Genomic DNA, 26,756 nt, shown 5'->3' with positions numbered 1-26,756 from the left:
GTGGTGAGACAGTCCCCGCTTTGGTTGTGTTGATTTCTTTCCCTTTCTCTAGAGGAAATGATACGAAGTTTGCCGAGGCTTCAATGCTTGTTGTACAAGCAAACAAAGTCTAGTATCTTGCCAGCCTCGATTGTAGGATGGAAGACACATAGGTATATCTCGAGAAACTGCCTCTGGATTTGGTACCGCTCGTAGAAAGTATACCCCAAAGACTCCAAGATTTGTTTCTCTCTATCGGATAGGAATAGAAAAGGGTATGTTTTTTCGAGACAATCGTAGGCCTCCAATTGTTCTACTTGTTTCATTTCTTGCTGTTGGGAATTTGTTCCCTCTTGGTTTCCACGAATTCGCATATATCTAGCTTGTGATATGTGGTACTTCTGTTTTGCTGCTCGAACAGATAAAGTGCCTGAGCGAATTTCAGTGTATGCTTCTCTTGGTAGGGCTGCTCTTGGCATTTTTATATATCATATGTACCTCAAATGTTTAATTCGTCTTTTTTTCTTTTCCTATACTTTGATACAATCCTGTTTCGGCAGCTCTCGTTTTTCACCACAATTAATACTCAGTTTAATGTCATGTCGATCGTAGAATAACATAATCATTTTAATGGAAGTGAGAAAAAAAAAACCTCCTGTAGAAGTAGTATTGGGGTATAAATCTGGCCCAACCATGGGTGTACCGGTCTCAGGGTTCCAGGAGAACTATCTATACTACTCCTCACTTCCCCCTGCAGTGGAGTCTGTTGAAGTGTTGACAGGCTGGTCACATGACCATGCTGGTTCATCTTCCCTGACTGACAGTAAAAGACCAATTTCCACCCTTGCTGAACGATGCAGGAATTTCATGGCTAGATTGTAGCGCCACCAGTGGCTATAACGAGTTATGTCCCTTCTATGTCCTCCCTCCTGTGTCCCTCCTATTGACCAACCAGATTCCATACCTATGTCACTTGCATTTGCTTCAAACAATATGGTGGCTTCTATTTCAACCAGATATGTTCTTTTACCATGCAAAAGAAGTCATGCATTGTGTATTAGTACATGTAGTAGCTTAATTTGCTTAACAGAATTAGAAGATATACAAAATGCCATTTGTAATTTGTATCTGTTTAGAAGTCAATAGTGGACTCACTTGAGAGATATCATGATGTGGAGCAGCAAGTCTTCCTGTCCATGCTGCACAACAAAGTAGAGACGGATCAACACATGAAAGCCTCCCTCAGCACCCAGCAACAGCATGCCGACCTCCTGGCCTCACTCACGACACAGCTCTTTTCTCTCAATACAGGTAACACATCATCACACCAAGGTGCCACAATCGGAGGGATACTTCACCTTCCATAATTCTCCCAACATGGCACTACAGTACATAGTTCTCCCAACATGGACTCTACAGTACATGGGTCTCCCAACATGGACTCTACAGTACATGGGTCTCCCAACATGGACTCTATCGTACATAGTTCTCCCAACATGGACTCTACAGTACATAGTTCTTCCAACATGGACTCTACAGTATATAGGTCTCCCAACATGGACTCTACAGTACATAGTTCTCCCAACATGGACTCTATAGTACATAGTTCTCCCAACATGGACTCTACAGTATATAGGTCTCCCAACATGGACTCTACAGAACATAGTTCTCCCAACATGGACTCTACAGTACATGGGTCTCCCAACATGGACTCTACAGTACATGGGTCTCCCAACATGGACTCTACAGTACATAGGTCTCCCAACATGGACTCTACAGTACATAGTTCTCCCAACATGGACTCTACAGTACATAGTTCTCCCAAAATGGACTCTACAGTACATAGTTCTCCCAACATGGACTCTACAGTACATAGTTCTCCCAACATGGACTCTACAGTACATAGGTCTCCCAACATGGACTCTACAGTACATAGTTCTCCCAACATGGACTCTACAGTACATAGTTCTCCCAACATGGACTCTACAGTACATAGTTCTCCCAACATGGACTCTACAGTACATAGGTCTCCCAACATGGACTCTACAGTTCATAGTTCTCCCAACATGGACTCTACAGTACATAGTTCTCCCAACATGGACTCTACAGTACATAGTTCTCCAATGATGGACTCTACAGTACATAGGTCTCCCAACATGGACTCTACAGTACATAGTTCTCCCAACATGGACTCTACAGTACATAGGTCTCCCAACATGGACTCTACAGTACATAGGTCTCCCAACATGGACCCTACATTACATAGTTCCCCCAACATGGACCCGACAGAACATAGTACCCCCAACATGGACTCTACAGTACATGGGTCTCCCAACATGGACTCTACAGTACATAGGTCTGCCATCACTGACTCTACAGTACATAGTTCCCCCAACATGGACCCGACAGAACATAGTACCCCCAAAATGGACTCTACAGTACATGGGTCTCCCAACATGGACTCTACAGTACCTAGTTCTCCCAACATGGAGTCTACAGTACATAGTTCTCCCAACATGGACTCTACAGTACATGGGTCTCCCATGATGGACTGGACAGAACATAGTTCCCCCAACAGTACATAGGTCTCCCAACATGGCACTATAGCACATAGTTCTCCCAACAATGACTCTACAGTACATGGGTCTCCCAACATGGACTCTGCAGTACATAGTTCTCGCATGAGGGACCCGACAGAACATTGTTCCCCCAACATTGACTCTACAGTACATGGGTCTCCCAACATGGACTCTGCAGTACATAGTTCTCCCATGATGGATCCGACAGAACATAGTTCCCCCAACATGGACCCGACAAAACATAGTTCCCCCAACATGGACTCTACAGTACATGTGTCTCCCAACATGGCACTATAGTACATAGTTCTCCCAACATGGACTTTACAGTACATGGGTCTCCCAACATGGATTCTACAGTACATGAGTCCCCCAACAATGACTCTACAGTACATGGGTCTCCCAACAAGCATGGACTCTACAGTACATAGGTCTCCCAACATGGACTCTACAGTACATAGTTCTCCCAACATGGACTCTACAGTACATGGGTCTCCCAACATAGACTCTATAGTACATAGTTCTCCCAACATGGACTCTACAGTATATAGGTCTCCGAACATGGACTCTACAGTACCTAGTTCTCCCAACATGGACTCTCCAGTACATGGGTCTCCCAACATGGACTCTACAGTACATAGTTCTACCAACATGGACTCTACAGTACATAGGTCTCCCAACATGGACTCTACAGTACATAGTTCTCCCAACATGGACTCTACAGTACATAGTTCTCCCATGATGGACCCGACAGAACATAGTTCCCCCAACAGTACATAGTTCTCCCAACATGGCACTATAGTACATAGTTCTCCCAACATGGACTCTACAGAACATAGTTCTCCCAACATGGACTCTACAGTACCTAGTTCTCCCAACATGGACTCAACAGTACATAGGTCTCCCAACATGGACTCTACAGTACATAGGTCTCCCAACATGGACTCTACAGTACATAGTTCTCCCAACATGGACTCTACAGTACATAGTTCTCCCAACATGGACTCTACAGTACATAGTTCTCCCATGAGGGACCCGACAGAACATAGTTCCCCCAACATTGACTCTACTGTACGTGGGTCTTCCAACATGGTCTCCCAACATGGAATCTATAGTACATAGTTCTCCCAACATGGACTCTACAGTACTTGGGTCTCCCCAATGGACTCTACAGTACATGGGTATCCCAACATGGTCTCCCAACATGGAATCTATAGTACATAGTTCTCCCAACATGGACTCTACAGTACTTGGTTCTCCCCCATGGACTCTACAGTACATGGGTCTCCCAACATGGTCTCCCAACATGGAATCTATAGTATATAGTTCTCCCAACATCGCACTACAGTACATGGGTCTCCCAACATGGAATCTACAGTACTTGGGTCTCCCCCATGGACTCTACAGTACATGGGTATCCCAACATGGTCTCCCAACATGGAATCTATAGTACATAGTTCTCCCAACATGGACTCTACAGTACTTGGGTCTCCCCCATGGACTCTACAGTACATGGGTATCCCAACATTGTCTCCCAACATTGAATCTATAGTACATAGTTCTCCCAACATCGCACTATAGTACATGGGTCTCCCAACATAGACTCTATAGTACATAGTTCTCCCAACATGGACTCTACAGTATATAGGTCTCCCAACATGGACTCTACAGTACCTAGTTCTCCCAACATGGACTCTACAGTACATGGGTCTCCCAACATGGACTCTACAGTACCTAGTTCTCCCAACATGGACTCTACAGTACATGGGTCCATGTTGGTAGAACTATGTACTGTAGAGTCCATGTTGGGAGACCCATGTACTGGAGAGTCCATGTTGGGAGAACTAGGTACTGTAGAGTCCATGTTCGGAGACCTATATACTGTAGAGTCCATGTTGGGAGAACTATGTACTATAGAGTCTATGTTGGGAGACCCATGTACTGTAGAGTCCATGTTGGGAGAACTATGTACTGTAGAGTCCATGTTGGGAGAACTATGTACTGTAGAGTCCATGTTGGGAGACCTATGTACTGTAGAGTCCATGCATGTTGGGAGACCCATGTACTGTAGAGTCATTGTTGGGGGACACATGTACTGTAGAATCCATGTTGGGAGACCCATGTACTGTAAAGTCCATGTTGGGAGAACTATGTACTATAGTGCCATGTTGGGAGACACATGTACTGTAGAGTCCATGTTGGGGGAACTATGTTTTGTCGGGTCCATGTTGGGGGAACTATGTTCTGTCGGGTCCATCATGGGAGAACTATGTACTGCAGAGTCCATGTTGGGAGACCCATGTACTGTAGGGTCAATGTTGGGGGACTCAACAGTACATGGGTCTCCCAACATGGACTTTACAGTACATGGGTCTCCCAACATGGACTCTACAGAACATAGTTCTCCCAACATGGACTCTACAGTACATAGTTCTCCCAACATGGACTCTACAGTACATAGTTCTCCCAACATGGACTCTACAGTACATAGTTCTCCCAACATGGACTCTACAGTACATAGTTCTCCCAACATGGACTCTACAGTACATAGTTCTCCCAACATGGACTCTACAGTACATGGGTCTCCCAACATGGACTCTACAGTACCTAGTTCTCCCAACATGGACTCTACAGTACATAGTTCTCCCAACATGGACTCTACAGTACATAGTTCTACCAACATGGACTCTACAGTACATAGTTCTCCCAACATTGACTCTACAGTACATAGTTCTCCCATGAGGGACCCGACAGAACATAGTTCCCCCAACATTGACTCTACTGTACGTGGGTCTTCCAACATGGTCTCCCAACATGGAATCTATAGTACATAGTTCTCCTAACATGGACTCTACAGTACTTGGGTCTCCCCCATGGACTCTACAGTACATGGGTATCCCAACATGGTCTCCCAACATGGAATCTATAGTACATAGTTCTCCCAACATGGACTCTACAGTACTTGGGTCTCCCCCATGGACTCTACAGTAAATGGGTCTCCCAACATGGACTCTACAGTACATAGTTCTACCAACATGGACTCTACAGTACATAGGTCTCCCAACATGGACTCTACAGTACATAGTTCTCCGAACATCAACTCTACAGTACATAGTTCTCCCAACATGGACTCTACAGTATATAGTTCTCCCAACATCATCGTCACAATATGGCTGAAATACTGCCGATGTGACGTTAAATCTTAACTCACTCACTCACACTCTCCCAACATGGACTCTACAGTACATAGGTCTCCCAACATGGACTCTACAGTACATAGTTCTCCCAACATGGACTCTACAGTACATAGTTCTCCCAACATGGACTCTACAGTACATAGTTCTCCCATGATGGACCCGACAGAACATAGTTCCCCCAACAGTACATAGTTCTCCCAACATGGCACTATAGTACATAGTTCTCCCAACATGGACTTTACAGTACATGGGTCTCCCAACATGGACTCTACAGAACATAGTTCTCCCAACATGGACTCAACAGTACATAGGTCTCCCAACATGGACTCTACAGTACCTAGTTCTCCCAACATGGACTCTACAGAACATAGTTCTCCCAACATGGACTCTACAGTACATAGGTCTCCCAACATGGACTCTACAGAACATAGTTCTCCCAACATGGACTCAACAGTACATAGGTCTCCCAACATGGACTTTACAGTACATGGGTCTCCCAACATGGACTCTACAGAACATAGTTCTCCCAACATGGACTCTACAGTACCTAGTTCTCCCAACATGGACTCAACAGTACATAGGTCTCCCAACATGGACTCTACAGTACATAGTTCTCCCAACATGGAATCTACAGTACATGGGTCTCCCAACATGGACTCTACAGTACATAGGTCTCCCAACATGGACTTTACAGTACATGGGTCTCCCAACATGGACTCTACAGAACATAGTTCTCCCAACATGGACTCAACAGTACATAGGTCTCCCAACATGGACTTTACAGTACATGGGTCTCCCAACATGGACTCTACAGAACAAAGTTCTCCCAACATGGACTCTACAGTACCTAGTTCTCCCAACATGGACTCAACAGTACATAGGTCTCCCAACATGGACTCTACAGTACATAGTTCTCCCAACATTGACTCTACAGTATATAGTTCTCCCAACATGGACTCTACAGTACATAGGTCTCCAAACATGGACTCTACAGTACATAGTTCTCCAATGATGGACTCTACAGTACATAGGTCTCCCAACATGGACTCTACAGTACATAGTTCTCCCAACATGGACTCTACAGTACATAGTTCTCCCAACATGGACTCTACAGTACATAGTTCTCCCAACATGGACTCTACAGTACATAGTTCTCCCAACATGGACTCTACAGTACATAGTTCTACCAACATGGACTCTACAGTACATAGTTCTCCCAACATGGACTCTACAGTACATAGTTCTTCCATGAGGGACCCGACAGAACATAGTTCCCCCAACATTGACTCTACTGTACGTGGGTCTTCCAACATGGTCTCCCAACATGGAATCTATAGTTCATAGTTCTCCCAACATGGACTCTACAGTACTTGGGTCTCCCCCATGGACTCTACAGTACATGGGTATCCCAACATGGTCTCCCAACATGGAATCTATAGTACATAGTTCTCCCAACATGGACTCTACAGTACTTGGTTCTCCCCCATGGACTCTACAGTACATGGGTCTCCCAACATGGTCTCCCAACATGGAATCTATAGTATATAGTTCTCCCAACATCGCACTACAGTACATGGGTCTCCCAACATGGAATCTACAGTACTTGGGTCTCCCCCATGGACTCTACAGTACATGGGTATCCCAACATGGTCTCCCAACATGGAATCTATAGTACATAGTTCTCCCAACATGGACTCTACAGTACTTGGGTCTCCCCCATGGACTCTACAGTACATGGGTATCCCAACATGGTCTCCCAACATGGAATCTATAGTACATAGTTTTCCCAACATCGCACTACAGTACATGGGTCTCCCAACATAGACTCTATAGTACATAGTTCTCCCAACATGGACTGTACAGTATATAGGTCTCCCAACATGGACTCTACAGTACCTAGTTCTCCCAACATGGACTCTACAGTACATGGGTCTCCCAACATGGACTCTACAGTACCTAGTTCTCCCAACATGGACTCTACAGTACATGGGTCTCCCAACATGGACTCTACAGTACATAGGTCTCCCAACATGGACTCTACAGTACATAGTTCTCCGAACATCAACTCTACAGTACATAGTTCTCCCATGATGGACCCGACAGAACATAGTTCCCCCAACAGTACATAGGTCTCCCAACATGGCACTATAGTACATAGTTCTCCCAACATAGACTTTACAGTACATGGGTCTCCCAACATGGACTCTACAGTACCTAGTTCTCCCAACATGGACTCTACAGTACATAGTTCTCCCAACATGGACTCAACAGTACATAGTTCTTCCAACATGGACTCAACAGTACATAGTTCTCCCAACATGGACTCTACAGTACATAGTTCTCCCAACATGGACTCTACAGTATATAGTTCTCCCAACATGATTGTCACGATATGGCTGAAATACTGCCGATGTGACGTTAAATCTTAACTCACTCACTCACACTCTCCCAACATGGACTCTACAGTACATAGGTCTCCCAACATGGACTCTACAGTACATAGTTCTCCCAACATGGACTCTACAGTACATAGTTCTCCCAACATCGACTCTACAGTACATAGTTCTCCCATGAGGGACCCGACAGAACATAGTTCCCCCAACATTGACTCTACGAAAAAGCACAGCTGTGTAGAAGGGGGTGCGCATTATACACGAATTATGAGTTTGGATGTTTTTTTCCCCCATGGAAAAACATTACCGTGAGCACGAAACACCGGAAATACCATGTCAACAAATCCATACTGAAGTACGCAAAATAATTATGTAATTACACTGTCTGGCTATAAAAAGTGTTCTTTGTATATCTGGACTTATGTTTGTAACTTATTTCATTAAGTTTATTCAAAATTCCTTTTAATATTGTTTTTATTAATTTCGGCGAAATCGTGTGTGAAGCGATCGGAAGATCGCACAACTCACCGTTATTAACAGCAACCACGGTCAGAATACCGCTATTGACGCCTTGACAAACTTTAGTTGACAGAGAATGGACACATATATCATAAATGACATACTTTGACTCGTTAAAAGTCATATTTGTTTTTGTTTGACGATTCTATGTCAACATGAAATTCTCGCGATCACGTGATCATGTGCGCGTGAGCCTTGACGGTGACTGGTCAGACATGTTCCATGTAAAAAATAATACCCGGGAATAGCGATCAGCTGCTTCGCTTAGGGTTATTATTATTTTAAATATGTTTATTAAAGGTTGCATATAATTAAGAAAATAATGGAATATATTATTCCTGATAAATAAAATAGTTTCAGATACAATTGTTGCCGATCCTTGCATTAAAAATCTTATAAAGTTATATCATTGGGTATGTCTTGACCGAATCACCGGTCGATTCCAAGAAAGCGTGTGTACAGCTGATTGCTGTTTCCAGCTTAGTTTACGAGAAAATACGCAAGGTAATCTTAATCCCCAAATATAAAACAATGCCTAGCAGAACAATAAATACTATTTAAACGGTAAATAAACATGTCTGGTGATTTTTTATCTCAAATTTCGAATTTGTACTGACGAAGTTTTCAGCACCCGTTCGTTTGCCGGACTTCGCTGAAAGGGTACGGTGTAAAAGATTTCTGCGCATAATATTCAAATTTCTTTTTTTCCAAAATATTGAACCCGCTAGAGGGGGGTGCGCATTATACATGGGTGCGCACTATACTCAAGAAAATACGGTACATAGTTCTCCCAAAATGGACTCTACAGTACTTGGGTCTCCCCCATGGACTCCACAGTACATGGGTATCCCAACATGGTCTCCCAACATGGAATCTATAGTACATAGTTCTCCCAACATGGACTCTACAGTACTTGGGTCTCCTCCATGGACTCTACAGTACATGGGTCTCCCAACATGGTCTCCCAACATGGAATCTATAGTATATAGTTCTCCCAACATCGCACTACAGTACATGGGTCTCCCAACATGGTCTCCCAACACGGACTCTACAGTACATAGGTCTCCCAACATGGACTCTACAGTACATAGGTCTCCCAACATGGACACTACAGTACATAGTTCTCCCATGATGGACCCGACAGAACATAGTTCCCCCAACAGTACATAGGTCTCCCAACATGGCACTATAGCACATAGTTCTCCCAACATGAACTTTACAGTACATAGGTCTCCCAACATGGACTCTACAGTAAATGAGTCTCCCAACAATGACTCTACAGTACATGGGTCTCCCAACATGGACTCTGCAGTACATAGTTCTCCCATGAGGGACCCGACAGAACATAGTTCCCCCAACATTGACTCTACTGTACGTGGGTCTCCAAACATGGTCTCCCAACATGGAATCTATAGTACATAGTTCTCCCAACATGGACTCTACAGTACTTGGGTCTCCCCCATGGACTCTACAGTACATGGGTCTCCCAACATGGTCTCCCAACATGGAATCTATAGTACATAGTTCTCCCAACATGGACTCTACAGTACTTGGGTCTCCCCCATGGACTCTACAGTACATGGGTCTCCCAACATGGTCTCCCAACATGGAATCTATAGTATATAGTTCTCCCAACATCGCACTACAGTACATGGGTCTCCCAACATGGACTCTACAATACATAGTTCTCCCAACATGGAATTACAGTATTTAGTTTTTCCAACATGGACTCTTCAGTACATGGGTCTCCCAACATGGACTCTACAATACATAGTTCTCCCAACATGGACTCTACAGTATATAGGGCTCAAAACATGGACTCTACAGTACATGAGTCTCCCAACAATGATTCTACAGTACATAGGTCTCCAAACATGGACTCTACAGTTCATAGTTCTCCCAACATGGACTCTACAGTACATAGGTCTCCAAACATGGACTCTACAGTATATAGTTCTCCCAACATGGACTCTAAAGTACATAGTTCCCCCAACATGGACTCTACAGTACATAGGTCTCCAAACATGGACTCTACAGTTCATAGTTCTCCCAACATGGACTCTACAGTACATAGGTCTCCAAACATGGACTCTACAGTACATAGGTCTTCAAACATGGACTCCACAGTAAGTAGGTCTCCCAACATGAACTCTACAGTACATAGTTCCCCAAACATGGACTCTGCAGTACATAGTTCTCCCATGATGGACCCGACAGAACATAGTTCCCCCAACATGGACCCGACAGAACAGAGGTCCCCCGACATGGACTCTACAGTGCATGGGTCTCCCAACATGGCACTATAGTACATAGTTCTCCCAACATGGACTTTACAGTACATGGGTCTCCCAACATGGATTCTACAGTACATGAGTCTCCCAACAATGACTCTACAGTACATAGGTCTCCAAACGTGGACTCTACAGTAAATAGGTCTCCAAACATGGACTCTACAGTATATAGTTCTCCCAACATGGACTCTACAGTACATAGGTCTCCCAACATGGACTCTACAGTACATAGTTCTCCCAACATGGCACTATAGTACATAGGTCTCCCAACATGGACTCTACAGTACATAGGTCTCCAAACATGGACTCTACAGTACATAGTTCTCCCAACATGGACTCTACAGTACATAGGTCTCCCAACATGGACTCTACAGTACATAGGTCTCCAAACGTGGACTCTACAGTAAATAGTTCTCCAAACATGGACTCTACAGTATATAGTTCTCCCAACATGGACTCTACAGTACATAGGTCTCCCAACATGGACTCTACAGTACATAGTTCTCCCAACATGGCACTATAGTACATAGGTCTCCCAACATGGACTCTACAGTACATAGGTCTCCAAACATGGACTCTACAGTACATAGGTCTCACAACATGGACTCTACAGTATATAGTTCTCCCAACATGGACTCTACAGTACATAGGTCTCCAAACATGGACTCTCCAGTACATAGGTCTCCAAACATGGACTCTACAGTACATAGGTCTTCAAACATGGACTCCACAGTACATAGGTCTCCAAACATGGACTCTACAGAACATAGGTCTCCAAACATGGACTCTACAGTACATAGTTCTCCCAACATGGACTCTACAGTACATAGTTCTCCCAACATGGACTCTACAGTACATAGGTCTCCAAACATGGACTCTACAGTATATATTTCTCCCAACATGGACTCTACAGTATATATTTCTCCCAACATGGACTCCACAGTACATAGGTCTCCAAACATGGACTCTACAGTACATAGGTCTCACAACATGGACTCTACAGTATATAGTTCTCCCAACATGGACTCTACAGTACATAGGTCTCCAAACATGGACTCTCCAGTACATAGGTCTCCAAACATGGACTCTACAGTACATAGGTCTTCAAACATGGACTCTACAGTACATAGGTCTCCCAACATGGACTCTACATTATATAGTTCTCTCAACATGGACTCTACATTTGTGTCTCCAAATGACTATCAACAATAAGACGGCCTCACTGCACACTTTGGATGGGGGAAATACCAACTTGAATATAAACACAAACATGGTTCATTGAGCAGCAGTTGTAACAAGTATATACCAATGTCATTCAAATAATTGGAATTACACAATGGGCACACGGTAAGTTATCACTGCTTGCGTCAAGAGTTCTACCCACTCATGTCAAGTTTGTTGACACCTTCTCCTCATACCAATCAGTGAACTGTTGTTGGTTCAATTATTTTATTGCCTTTGAACTTCCTTAATGCCAGTCAACAGTGTAAACATATAAACTGTGTGTTGTTTTTAGGAAAACACTGTTTATTGTTATTACGGAATTGCTTTACTCAGTGCTAATAAGCAGTGCTATTTGTGTTTGATTGGATTAAGGTGAGGATATGTATCATTCCACTGGGGATGGGGTGGGGGAGTCGCATTGATATTGAGTCGCATTTTTGGCTAGGGGTAAGCAGTCATATTAATTTGGAGATGCATTAATTTCCCGATTTACAGTATGTATAATGATCACATGTACTGACCATGCTGTTGGTGTAGATGACCTGCCAGGACATCGGAGAATCCTGCAACAAGCCACAGTGATCAAACAGGAATGTCGCCGAGCACAGCTACCTAAAGACAGCCAGACTGATAGCAGTGCCTCCATCTCTCTCATGGCCGACCTTCTCCTGCAGCAGAACAAGGATGCAGAGTCGTATCTTGTGTCAATGGGATGTTTGGTACATACAGTCACCACATGTTGTACACTTTAGAGCCACAACTGCTTGTAAACCTTCACAATCATGTTGCTTCCAGTGTATGTCAGTAGGGTGCATCATAGCAAGTTCTTCCTCTTAATGACCTTAATATTTCCAGAGTTTTATAAATTTTGTTTCTTTTGCTAAACCTCAAAGTTAGTATTTTTGTCCATTTTTAGTGAGAATGGTTCAGCTTGGTTGCACTGACTGTTCATGTCTGTATGTTAATTAGAGTCCAGATGAACAACTGCAGATGCTCCAGGAGCTGAAGGACCTGGGCAATGGAGGGCGATGTGCCAACATAGCAGCTGTAGTATTTGCTTCAGACTCAGAGCATCTACTCACTGACCAGGATATTATCCAAGCTGTGGATGAAAAATATGATGCATTAAATGATAAACTGCTGATGGAAGCACTAATCAGTGAGGTGAGTGATGGTATGAGATTGTGTCTACAGATGGATCTTATCAGTGATGGTATGAGATTGTGTCTACAGATGGATCTAATCAGTGGGGTGAGTGATGGTATGAGATTGTGTCTACAGATGGATCTAATCAGTGTGGTGAGTGATGGTATGAGATTGTGTCTACAGATGGAACTCATCAGTGTGGTGAGTGTCGGTATGAGATTGTGTCTACAGATGGAACTCATCAGTGAGGTGAGTGATGGTATGCCATTGTGTCTACAGATGGAACTCATCAGTGAGGTGAGTGATGGTATGAGATTGTGTCTACAGATGGATCTCATCAGTGAGGTGAGTGATGGTATGCCATTGTGTCTACAGATGGAACTCATCAGTGAGGTGAGTGTCGGTATGAGATTGTGTCTACAGATGGATCTAATCAGTGAGGTGAGTGATGGTATGCCATTGTGTCTACAGATGGAACTCATCAGTGAGGTGAGTGATGGTATGCGATTGTGTCTACAGATGGATCTCATCAGTGTGGTGAGTGATGGTATGAGATTGTGTCTACAGATGGAACTCATCAGTGTGGTGAGTGTCGGTATGAGATTGTGTCTACAGATGGAACTCATCAGTGAGGTGAGTGATGGTATGCGATTGTGTCTACAGATGGAACTCATCAGTGAGGTGAGTGATGGTATGCGATTGTGTCTACAGATGGAACTCATCAGTGTGGTGAGTGATGGTATGCGATTGTGTCTACAGATGGATCTAATCAGTGGGGTGAGTGATGGTATTAGATTGTGTCTACAGATGGATCTAATCAGTGAGGTGAGTGATGGTTTTGAGATTGTGTCTACAGATGGATGTCATCAGTGAGGTGAGTGATGGTATGCGATTGTGTCTACAGATGGATCTAATCAGTGAGGTGAGTGATGGTATGAGATTGTGTCTACAGATGGAACTCATCAGTGGGGTGAGTGTCGGTATGAGATTGTGTCTACAGATGGAACTCATAAGTGTGGTGAGTGATGGTATGAGATTGGGTTTACAGATGGATCTCAGTGTGGTGAGTGATGGTATGAGATTGGGTCTACAGATGGATCTTATCAGTGATGGTATGAGATTGGGTCTACAGATGGATCAATCAGTGAGGTGAGTGATGGTATGAGATTGTGTCTACAGATGGATCTAATCAGTGGGGTGAGTGATGGTATGAGATTGTGTCTACAGATGGATCTAATCAGTGAGGTGAGTGATGGTATGCGATTGTGTCTACAGATGGATCTAATCAGTGGGGTGAGTGATGGTTTTGAGATTGTGTCTACAGATGGATCTAATCAGTGAGGTGAGTGATGGTTTTGAGATTGTGTCTACAGATGGATGTCATCAGTGAGGTGAGTGATGGTATGAGATTGTGTCTACAGATGGAACTTATCAGTGTGGTGAGTGTCGGTATGAGATTGTGTCTACAGATGGATCTAATCAGTGAGGTGAGTGATGGTATGAGATTGTGTCTACAGATGGATCTAATCAGTGAGGTGAGTGATGGTATGAGATTGTGTCTACAGATGGATCTAATCAGTGAGGTGAGTGATGGTTTTGAGATTGTGTCTACAGATGGATGTCATCAGTGAGGTGAGTGATGGTATGAGATTGTGTCTACAGATGGAACTTATCAGTGTGGTGAGTGTCGGTATGAGATTGTGTCTACAGATGGATCTAATCAGTGAGGTGAGTGATGGTATGAGATTGTGTCTACAGATGGAACTCATCAGTGGGGTGAGTGTCGGTATGAGATTGTGTCTACAGATGAAACTCATCAGTGAGGTGAGTGATGGAATGAGATTGTGTCTACAGATGGATCTAATCAGTGAGGTGAGTGATGGTATGAGATTATGTCTACAGATGGATCTAATCAGTGGGGTGAGTGATGGTATGAGATTGTGTCTACAGATGAAACTCATCAGTGAGGTGAGTGATGGAATGAGATTGTGTCTACAGATGGATCTAATCAGTGGGGTGAGTGATGGTATTAGATTGTGTCTACAGATGGATCTAATCAGTGAGGTGAGTGATGGTATGAGATTGTGTCTACAGATGGAACTCATCAGTGTGGTGAGTGTCGGTATGAGATTGTGTCTACAGATGGATCTAATCAGTGAGGTGAGTGATGGTTTTGAGATTGTGTCTACAGATGGAACTCATCAGTGGGGTCAGTGATGGTATGAGATTGTGAGAATGAAATCTCACCTTCAAACCTTAATTAGACTGACCACATCATATCATCCTTAGCATTTATCTTGTCATGGTGGCTTGGAGACACACCTTCTGTGTTTCATAGATGTTTTAAATTTATGATGTACAATTTTTTTGAATTATGAAAGGTCAGTTTCAAATGCTCAAAACACAAAAGGGGCACGGCCCAGTCGTCTGAGGTGCTGCTATTTGCTGAGTTGCTTCCCTTGAGCATGCCAGAAATCTATGATCATGGGTTCAAATCTTAGATTGCCCTGATTATGGTTCTAGGTTTGTCAGTACCGAACCCCTGCTCGTGAGTTTCACCAAAGTGTTAAACGTCTAAGACCTGCATCACTACAGACTTTCCTCCTGCGTCAAGCTGACACACCAACTCACTCACTCACTCCATACTTTTTTTAGGTAAACTTCACTTTTGGTTTGTCATTTCTTGATCTTGCTTAGACCAACCGAAATATATTTAACAGTTTTTGCCTATATGAGAGACAGGTTATTTAAACTCTTCACAGCTAGGAGAAGCTAACTGGCTTAGACTGAGTGAGAAGGAGAGACAAAGGAGACTGATGGAACTGAAACTCAAACAGAGACAGTTGAGGAAGCAGGGACTAGTGGATGAAGCTGCGGCTCTACTTGGTCAGTTTAGGATTTTATATGTAAATATAATTCAATCACACATTGTGATTTTTACATTAATATCACTATACTTCCTTCAAGTATCTGTGACTTTTCTCAGTTTAACTTGCCTCCATTGACCGAACCCTACAATGTGCTTAGCTTGTAGAGGGGAACTTCAAACGTTACCAGGATTGATCCCCTTTATCTTCCTTCTAAATTCTGCTTTGAGTCTTGCTGATGACAATTAATTGGGCATCCTCACTTTCTTTTGCATGTTATTTGACATTGTAGAATATATTGATAAGTCAGTGAACTGTTTGTATTCAAAGTTTGGAGCATGTTAATGTATAGCATATTTTCTTATGTAACAAATGTTATTTTGTAGGGGACTTGCAGAAACATAAGGAGACTTTGCGGAGTCTGATGGGTGAGCGTCGTGATGAACAGGAGCGGAGGATGAGAGAGAGGCTGGAGAAAAGGAAGCAGCGTCTTGCGGAGGGTGAGTGGAGTTGGAGGAGGACTACAGCATCACTGTCCACGTGTTCTGTGTGTCTGTTGGGCTGTTTAATAATATGAGACTGATTGAACAATCTGTTTTTATTACATTTCAAGGCAAGTAACTCCTTCTTTGATATATATGGACAGGGCATACTATTTTTCCTGTATATTTGTGTGAACAAGTCACACATAACAAACATTTGAAAGTTTTCAGCTACTGCTATGCTAACTCGCCACTTGCTGCCAATTAATGCTCTCCTTTGTTGTATTGGGCATTCCGTTCTGTGTAATGGCATATACATATTCTGGTGTAAATGACAATGGATGTGGTTCAGCCCCATTCCACAAAGCCATCTTAGCGCTAAGGATATCGTAAGTCCCATACTTTAACACTGGATTACGATAGTCGTAACGCTAAGATCGCTTTGTGGAATGGTGCCCTGGACTTACACCCCTCCGTGGGCCTAATAACATTCCAAATCCAAGTCATGTGTGTTTGTTTTACCTGTGTGAGAGGTGGCTTTCAAACTTGTAGACATGACACATGCTAGGGCCAAAGTCAGTGAGATATTCACAGGTTGGTAGAATATTCATATTAGAGTATGAGCTGGATGTGACCATGTGGCAGCTTTGAGTTAGTCACTCTTGGACTTGAATCACCACCATGTACATTGATTGAGCATACCAATATCCATTCATACAGTTTCATTATCATAACATGTGCACTGAACATGAAAACATATTTGATGTCTTGCATATTGGTTGCTCTGTCAGTACCCATGAGATCAGCATCACTGGTATTGGTCTCTGGTGTCAGTATGCATTTCTAATGGTGACCAGTTCGAAGCAGCCTTCAAAAGTTTCATGTTTAAATCACACATGTCACACTGGAAGATGGCAGATCGGCCTTGCTGGTGTATGCACGTCACATAGTGAACACTTCAAGATGGCAGATCGGCCTTGCTGGTGTATCCACGTCACATAGTGAACACTTCAAGATGGCAGATCGGCCTTGCTGGTGTATCCACGTCACATAGTGAACACTTCAAGATGGCAGATCGGCCTTAATTTTGCTGGTGTATCCACGTCACATAGTGAACACTTCAAGATGGCAGATCTGCCTTGCTGGTGTATCCACGTCACATAGTGAACACTTCAAGATGGCAGATCAGCTTCGCTGGTGTATGCACATCACATAGGGAACACTTCAAGACTTCACTACTATCTATATCAGATTCAGTCTCCGGTGGAGTCCAGTGTTGCTCGAGATGACCCAGGATTGACAAATCTCATTGCAGGGTACATGTAACTGAAGCAACATCTGTGTGTTTTCTTTCTGCACAAACTCTCCCGGCATCAAAACCTCCTGTTATGTGTTTATAGACACTATTTGTACTGCAACTACCAGTTTCCTGGTGGTGTAATTGTTGGCACTTGTTGGGCAGGCCTCAGCACTGATGAGTGTGACCAGCTGGAACAGGACGACATCAGGAGAGAAGAGACAGACGACAAACAGAAAAATATCTTGCAGCAGATGGAACAAAGGATTGAAGAGGTAAGCACAAAGATAGGGCGACATCGCAAAGAGTGGAGGATCAATGGAATAAAAATACAGCTAGAGAGAACTATATTCATTACACTTTAAACCAGTTACTATTCAATCTCAAATTCAGGTTGATGTTTTCATCATTACATAATTGAGATTTGAACCTGTCACAATCAACCATTCTCCATATATATCAGTTACTATTCAATCTCAAATTCAGGTTGATGTTTTCATCATTACATAATTGAGATTTGAACCTGTCACAATCAACCATTCTCCATATATATCAAGTTTTTTAGGACACTTTCTTGTTGTTGGGATATTCCAGGAGAAAGCTTCCCTACTCAAGCAGCTGCTCCAATCTGGAGATGACATGGAAAAAGAGCGAGAGCGCCAGGCTGCCCTTGCCCGTCTCCGACTGGAGCAACGCAGGGTACGCCAGGAGGAGAACTTTGATTCGGCTGCTCTCATGTTGGGTCTTGTGGAGGAGCAAGGCGAGAAGTGAGTAGCTGGGAGACAGTGTTATGCGTCAGAGTGATGGTCATAGCAAATGTATTTGTTGTGTATGATAAGCTGATTAGTAGAATCAATTACACTTCGTATATTCTTTCTTACAGAGTTGAGTCTCACAAGAGCGAGGAACGTGCACGACAGGAGAGACTGGCTCACGACCGTCTGGAAGCAGCAAGACGCCGGCGGGCCGCTGGTTCTGCTCAGCATGTAGATAGTGTTGATGTGGATGTGGACACAGTGATGGACAATGACCTGATGATGATGTTGATGGAGGTTGTTGACAAGAAGCACCAAGCAGAGAGGGCTGTTTTCATTCAGGTACACACCAGCAACTCAAACTACAATTTACTTTTGTGAATGCATTTAGCTTACCTCTTTGTAAAGTACCAGTTCTGGGGGTATAATAATACACTGGAGGGAAAATAGACCATGAGAGAGTGCATTAAAAATACTGCAGGGAGAATAAACCATGAGAGGGCGCAATGAAATACTGCAGGGAGAATAAACCATGAGAGGGTGCAATGAAATACTGCAGGGAGAATAAACCATGAGAGGGCGCAATGAAATACTGCAGGGAGAATAAACCATGAGAGGGCGCAATGAAATACTGCAGGGAGAATAAACCATGAGAGGGTGCAATGAAATACTGCAGGGAGAATAAACCATGAGAGGGTGCAATAAAACACTACAGGGATAATAAACCATGAGAGGGTGCAATGAAATACTGCAGGGAGAATAAACCATGAGAGGGTGCAATGAAAAACTGCAGGGAGAATAAACCATGAGAGGGCGCAATGAAATACTGCAGGAAGAATAAACCATGAGAGGTGCAATGAAATACTGCAGGGAGAATAAACCATGAGAGGGCGCAATGAAATACTGCAGGGAGAATAAACCATGAGAGGGCGCAATGAAATACTGCAGGGAGAATAAACCATGAGAGGTGTAATAAAATCACTGCAGGGAGAATAAACCATGAGAGGGTGCAATAAAACACTACAGGGAGAATAAACCATGAGAGAGCACAATGAAACACTGCAGGGAGAATAAACCATGAGAGGGCGCAATGAAATACTGCAGGGAGAATAAACCAGGAGAGGGCGCAATGAAATACTGCAGGGAGAATAAACCATGTGAGGGTGCAATGAAATACTGCAGGGAGAATAAACCATGAGAGGGTGCAATGAAATACTGCAGGGAGAATAAACCATGAGAGGTGTAATAAAATCACTGCAGGGAGAATAAACCATGAGAGGGTGCAATAAAACACTACAGGGAGAATAAACCATGAGAGAGCACAATGAAACACTGCAGGGAGAATAAACCATGAGAGGGCGCAATGAAATACTGCAGGGAGAATAAACCATGAGAGGTGTAATAAAATCACTGCAGGGAGAATAAACCATGAGAGGGTGCAATAAAACACTACAGGGAGAATAAACCATGAGAGAGCACAATGAAACACTGCAGGGAGAATAAACCATGAGAGGGCGCAATGAAATACTGCAGGGAGAATAAACCAGGAGAGGGCGCAATGAAATACTGCAGGGAGAATAAACCATGTGAGGGTGCAATGAAATACTGCAGGGAGAATAAACCATGAGAGGGTGCAATGAAATACTGCAGGGAGAATAAACCATGAGAGGTGTAATAAAATCACTGCAGGGAGAATAAACCACGAGGGGTGCAATAAAACACTACAGGGAGAATAAACCATGAGGGGGTGCAATAAGACACTGCAGGGAGAATAAACCATGAGGCTGTGCAATAAAACACTACAGGGAGAATAAACCATGAGAGCTGTAATACAATCACTGCAGGGAGAATAAACCATGAGGGGGTGCAATAAAACACTACAGGGAGAATAAACCATGAGGGGGTGCAATAAAAACACTACAGGGAGAATAATCCATGAGGGGTGCAATAAAACACTGCAAGGAGAATAAACCATTAGAGGGTGCAATAAAAATACTGTGCCCCCTCATGGGTTATTCTCCCTGTAGTGTTTTATTGTTAGATAAACAATGACCACATGTCGTTTATTTCTTATATGAGATATCAACATTATGTACAGCCTCTTAAAGGATGTTAATAAAATGTGCAAGCTCTCCGTGAATACAATCCCAACTCGGCAATGAACATTTTATGAACAGGGAGGTTAAGTTTGGTGTTATATTTATATTGTGATATTCTCAGAATTTTTATGTCGATTATCTGTACCTTTTCTCACAATACCAATTGTCAAATCTCTCCCGCTTTTGGATGCAAAAAAGAGGACACTTTCCTCTCAAAAATAACGGTGTCCAATTTTATGACATCAAGTTGTGAGCGCATGTTCAAATCTCCAGAAATGACGTCCTGATAGAACAATGATTTAGGGTGAAATAAACCACGCTTCATTCTTCATTGTTCTTTGCGATTTATGGAGTTGCTATCTTATATATTTTTATAATATTGAGAGGAATTTCTATGTAAGTAAGAAATAAACTGCAGGAAGAATAAATCAAGAAGGCACAGAAATGACGTCATGATAAAACAATGTTTTATCGTGAAAAAAAACATGCTTCGTTCTTCATTGTTCTCTGTGATTATCAGGTAGCTATCTTATATTTACTCATATGACATACAGATCAGTGAAAAGATAAATGAGTTGACAAAATCATGACAGAAGATTGTGTTCCTGCAGTGTGCAGATGATACATCCTGTGGAGGAGAAACACCAGTCAACAGTAGCACAGAAGACCTGAAGGACAGGCTGGATGTTCTACAAGGGTTTAGAGAAGGCTGGCGCAAGTCTCATACAAAGCCTCCACAAGAGCAGACAGCAATATTTCAGGTACAGTCACACAGTTGGTTGTTTTGGCTGTTGACATTGACATGTGATGACGATATAGTGGATCTAGTGCCATAATGGTATACCTCAACTGGTCATGTGAGTGAGTGAGTGAGTAAGTTTGGTTTCATGCTGCTTTTAACAGTATTACAGTTGTGTCACAGTGTGTCTGCTTAATGTGGAAGGAAAGCCTGAAATAACGCAAGTCTCAGATTTTTACCACTTTGGTGAAACCCACTAGCATGGGTATTGTGCTGACAAAGCTCGAAACAATAGGGGAGAACCAGGATTCATTAAACCCAACTCACTCACTCACTAAACGATCCATAACAGTTTTGCAGGACATAGTATCCTATGCGCAAGTTGGAAAACCTCAGTTCTTTCCTGTGTGTTATAGAGTCAACATCTGAATTTTTTCTGAGTTTTTGTCTAACACACTTTGGTAGTTGTGACATTGTAGTTAATCTATATCTTCAGTTTAACGTTACTAGATACTTATTATGTTATATTCAGTTGATTAATTTCTGGGTTTGGTTAGAGGTGACATGTTATGGGACAGAATGGTGTCTCCTTCTCCATAGTTGCCTACTGCTTGCAGAGAGTGTGGGAAGAATAGGTGCGGAGATTCGCTGTGTTGTGTTGAAGCTTGATGCTCCCAGCGCGCCTCCCTCTCTCTGGATTTGTTTGCCAAGGTGGCTGGCACCTGGAAGAAGGCAAGGAAGAAGCAGGCAGTGATGAAAACTAGTGAGGATTTTAGTTGGTTTCTAAAGAATATGCAGAGAAATGCATCCACTCTATGGAGAAGTCACTGACTGCACAACCTGTTACTCCGAAAAGTATCCAATCAGAATCCATCCTGACAATCCCTTTCAGTGTATCTGAGCAGCTAATGAAGAGGAGGCAGAAAGATATGCAGGCCTTGATTGAGAGACGTCTGACCACCATCTCAGAAGGAAGAATTTGGGTGGAGAGACTGCTGGCCTTGGGTCCCTGTGAAGATTTTGACATCACTGATGTAGGATTGGCCGAGTGACCAGCATGGTCTCCACTCAAACTAATCAGTAGCCCTGAGTGAGTGAGCATGGCTTTACGCCGCTTTTAGCAATATTCAAGCAATATCACGGCGGGGCACACCAGAAATTGGCTTCACACATTGTACCAATTTCGGGAATTGAAACCGGGTCTTCGGCGTGATGAGCGAACGCTTTAACCACTAGGCTACCCGACCGCCCCAGTAGCCCTGAACCACGGCTTCCCAAACTCATCAAAAACTAAAATGCAGCGTCACCAAGACACTGTTGTCCAGCTGATTGGCATGTGAGGCGTGTCATGGATCGATGGACTCCAGTGCACCATGGACTGCCCGGGGACCAGCCAGATTATTACCTGTCTGGATACCACCTGGGGGACAGGAATGACAGGTCATAGTGCATCTGAGTCCTTAAAAGCGAATCATCACCTAGGGACAACTGTGACCCCAGTTATTCCTTTGTCGAACTGTGTGAGGAAATTTGTCATCTTATGCCGGATCTGTAACCTAAAATAGAGGAACAAACTGCACCTCAGATGCTTGTGTATGCTGGTGGTCATTTTCCATTGACTTTGGCTTATGCATGGGCGGATACAGCTTTTTTTAAAAGGGGGGGGGTGCACAGTTAAGATCTATATATTGTCTTTGGTGGTAATTTATACAGAAATAAAGATTTTTTTCGAAATAAAAAGGGGGGGTGCGCACCCCCGCACCCCCCCCTCTGTATCCGCCCATGTTATGGACCTCATAGCCTCCTGAGGCCAAGTTATACAAAGCAAGTGATACATTGCCTGTACCTCAGATAAAAAGGCGCATCTACCAGAAGAACAATTTCCCCTTTCCAGACCTCCGTCTGTTGAAGATTACTCCAAGTCAGTAAGGTCTCCCAGTACCAAGATGTCTTTTCATCTGACCAGGATCAAAATAGGACCAGGATTGGAGCATACATCAACGGGTCCATGGCCACGTCATACCACCTTTTCATAAATCTAAGGAAGACATCCTAAGGGATACGCCTCTCACTCGCAGGGGATAGACTGTTGAACAAATCATGACACAACTCTTCTTTAAGGAGGAGCTACATAAGGTCCTGGAGAATTACGCCAAGACACCATGGATAGGTTCCAGCAATCCACCATCAACTTGGCAGTGAACGCTGACAGTTCAACTTTCCAGTCCAAGAGACGTAGAGAGTCAGACAGATATCATGCCTTTCAGGATTCTGTCAAGATGAATTTTATCCAATTGGGAAATGAATCCTTCCACACAAGTAGGTGAAAGTATAGGTCTGCACACCCTCTCTGCATTGAAACAAGGGATAGTTTGGGGCATTTTGCGGACCGGCACTATGGGAAGAGGTGATTGCTGACTCTGACTGTCTAGACACCGTGCATCTTGAATCAAACCCTATAGATCTGGCTTACAGGCTACATTAATTAGAGGACCAGTAGGTGGATGTCTTGTGTCATACGCAAAAAACTGGAAGCATATTAAGGACCAACAATTTCATCTAGAAGGGACCAAGTTAGCGGCTGCAGACTTAGCCATACGGACGTTATTAGACAAGAGAGCTGTATGGGAATTAAAGAACACAGACTTCACTAAGGGCTTTTATTCACAGTCATTTTATTACCAAAGCAAAATATGATGGACAGGCGTATGATTATAAACCTAAAAAATCTCAACAAGGAATTTCTAGTTTGCCCATCCAAGTTCCAGATGAAATCTGCAAGGAAACTGTGAACCGCTTTCAGGATGGGAGACTGGTTGATCAGTTTGGATCTCCAGGATGCTTAACTCTACACATTTATTCAAGTCCTTCCACTTGGCATGCGATAGCTCGTTGGCTGTTCACACACATCCCAGCCCTGATCATCAGGTTTGCGCGTAACCCTCTAGTTTGACTACACGGCAACTTCCTATCAGCAGGTCAGGACAGGAATCAGCTCCTGGAGAATATGTTTCTAATCCAACTGCTGTCGCATCTGGGTTTCCTAGTTCATCCGTGGCCAAGGGAATCTTATGTACTCCGAAATGATAAATATCTAAAGACCCTGCGCATGATCACGGAAGTAAGGGATCACCCACGCAAGTCACTTCATTGGTGGATGTTGTGTTTGGGAACTTGACATCTCTGCAAGATCGAACATTAAGGAGATGACTAAAGTTACGACCTCTCCAATCATGGGCGAATTTACCAAAATTGGACATTCCGGCCCACTTCCCGCCAAACCTGATGATGGATCTGAATTCCTCTAGTCTTACCAGTGCCCAAACATTACCTATTTACAGACATCTCCAGGTCAGCATTGGGAGCACACATGGATGGCCTTCCAGTTCAGGGTAGCTGAAAATCTCAATAGAAGGATCATCCTAGCATTTGCCTCAAGATGAGGGCAATCTGCCATGCCCTCGAGACATGGAAGCAACTTTTAACTTTTGATCTTCAATCCTGGTGGCTACAGACAATACAACAGTGGTAGCATATACCACAGACAAGGGGGAACCTCCTCCATGGTCTCTCCTTGACTGAGCTTGAAAGGGATGTCTGCCTATGTGTTCCTCCATGGTCTCTCCTTGACCAAGCTTGAAAGGGATGTCTGCCAATGTGTTCCTCCATGGTCTCTCCTTGACCAAGCTTGAAAGGGATGTCTGCCTATGTGTTCCTCCATGGTCTCTCCTTGACCAAGCTTGAAAGGGATGTCTGCCTATGTGTTCCTCCATGGTCTCTCCTAGACTGAGCATGAAAGGGATGTCTGCCTATGTGTTCCTCCATGGTCTCTCCGTGACCGAGCTTGAAAGGGATGTCTGCCTATGTGTTCCTCCATGGTCTCTCCCAGACAGAGTCTTGAGGAAGCTGGAGGACACGTATTGCATAATCATTCTCATAGCCCTTATTTGGCCAGGCAGGCCATGATTTTCCGGACTGTTTGCGCTTTTCATGGAAGAACCACTCAAACTACCTGAGCTTCACGATCAGCCTAGACTGGACATAATGTACAGCAGCCTCCACAGTCTTCATGCTTGAAAACTGTCACATACAAGATGCAGGCTTCCGGCTTCACGCTTCCCAATGTCATCCGCCCTTTACCATAACAGATGGGACAAGTTCTATAAAAGGCAAAGAAAAAGAGGGTTGGGAAATGATGAAACTTTTTACTCCATCTCTGGTTGGATAATATGTTTTGTCATGGCACCATATAGGAATATTTAGATCAGCCTCAGCCTCAGTGCTTCAGCATGATGATTTGACTTTAGGAAATCACCCAGACTGATGAAATATTCCTGGAATATGTTAGAACCATTTACTTTGGCATCCCTGCTTCAGGTATCCAGAAAGACAGCCTTCCTTCTAGCTATTTCTACAGCAGCTTGAGTGTTGGAGATTCATGCACAAGACCTTTCTGGACTCACTCACGCAGAGGATTGTATCTCTACTAGAATTCATAGTGATTCTAGGACACTGGGACATAGACATTATTCCGTACCTGATCTAAGTAAACCTGTGGATCATCCTGAATGACTCCTATGCCCCGTGTGGGCACCCAGGTTTTATCTGGTAGCAATAGAGCATCACAGAAGACACAGAAGACGACTTTTCATATCTTGTAAGACTGACCCTAACATAGGGGACACAACTAAGGCCAAAGTCGCAGGATGGCTAAAGAACACAATTACACAAAGTTACCAACACACAGATCTTTCAACTCAAATATTGGGTGCATTTACAGCTCATTAGATCAGAGCCTAATCAACAAGCCTAGAGTCATAGAGCTCAGTTCCGATAGAACAAGCTGTCTCTAGTTGCCAGTGGAAATCTCTGATTTCAATTTGAGTGGTTACCAACCTGATTTAAACAAACTGTATTTCCTAGGGCCTGTAGTGGGTGGCGGCTCAGGGGGTAGTCCCTCTCCTTGTGAAAAGGGGGGAGCTGAGGACTTTCTAGCAGCCTCAGCTTTGAAAGGTAGGTTAACCATTGGATCATAACTGTCTTCTGTGAGTAGGGCAGATCATAGGTTAATGGCTGGAACCACATAAGATTCACCAAAGTGACATTGGAACTGGAAGTGGTGTCATCAGAACTGGAAGTGATGTCACACAAACCCGATGCCTAAGAAGTGTCAGGATAAATTACTACTAACG

General features: G+C 43.5%; 1 protein-coding gene across 2 annotated transcripts in view; it reads left to right on the top strand.

Annotated features, from left to right (window-relative positions):
* LOC124116969 overlaps positions 1–26,756 on the top strand; it is a 223,396-nt gene that overhangs the window by 130,532 nt on the left and 66,108 nt on the right. For both annotated transcript variants that reach the window (XM_046478630.2, XM_048401480.1), the window contains exons 23-31: positions 1,116–1,290; positions 12,717–12,898; positions 13,149–13,343; positions 16,088–16,211; positions 16,579–16,692; positions 18,137–18,246; positions 18,566–18,738; positions 18,855–19,068; positions 21,437–21,586. In XM_046478630.2, coding sequence (XP_046334586.1) covers positions 1,116–1,290; positions 12,717–12,898; positions 13,149–13,343; positions 16,088–16,211; positions 16,579–16,692; positions 18,137–18,246; positions 18,566–18,738; positions 18,855–19,068; positions 21,437–21,586 — 1,437 coding nt within the window. The remainder of the gene's footprint in view (positions 1–1,115; positions 1,291–12,716; positions 12,899–13,148; positions 13,344–16,087; positions 16,212–16,578; positions 16,693–18,136; positions 18,247–18,565; positions 18,739–18,854; positions 19,069–21,436; positions 21,587–26,756) is intronic.

Source organism: Haliotis rufescens, unplaced genomic scaffold (genome assembly GCF_023055435.1).
Source record: "Haliotis rufescens isolate VD_foot unplaced genomic scaffold, xgHalRufe1.0.p SCAF_22, whole genome shotgun sequence".
Taxonomy (NCBI): Eukaryota; Metazoa; Mollusca; class Gastropoda; order Lepetellida; family Haliotidae; genus Haliotis; species Haliotis rufescens.
This window is presented reverse-complemented; position numbering and strand designations above follow the sequence as displayed.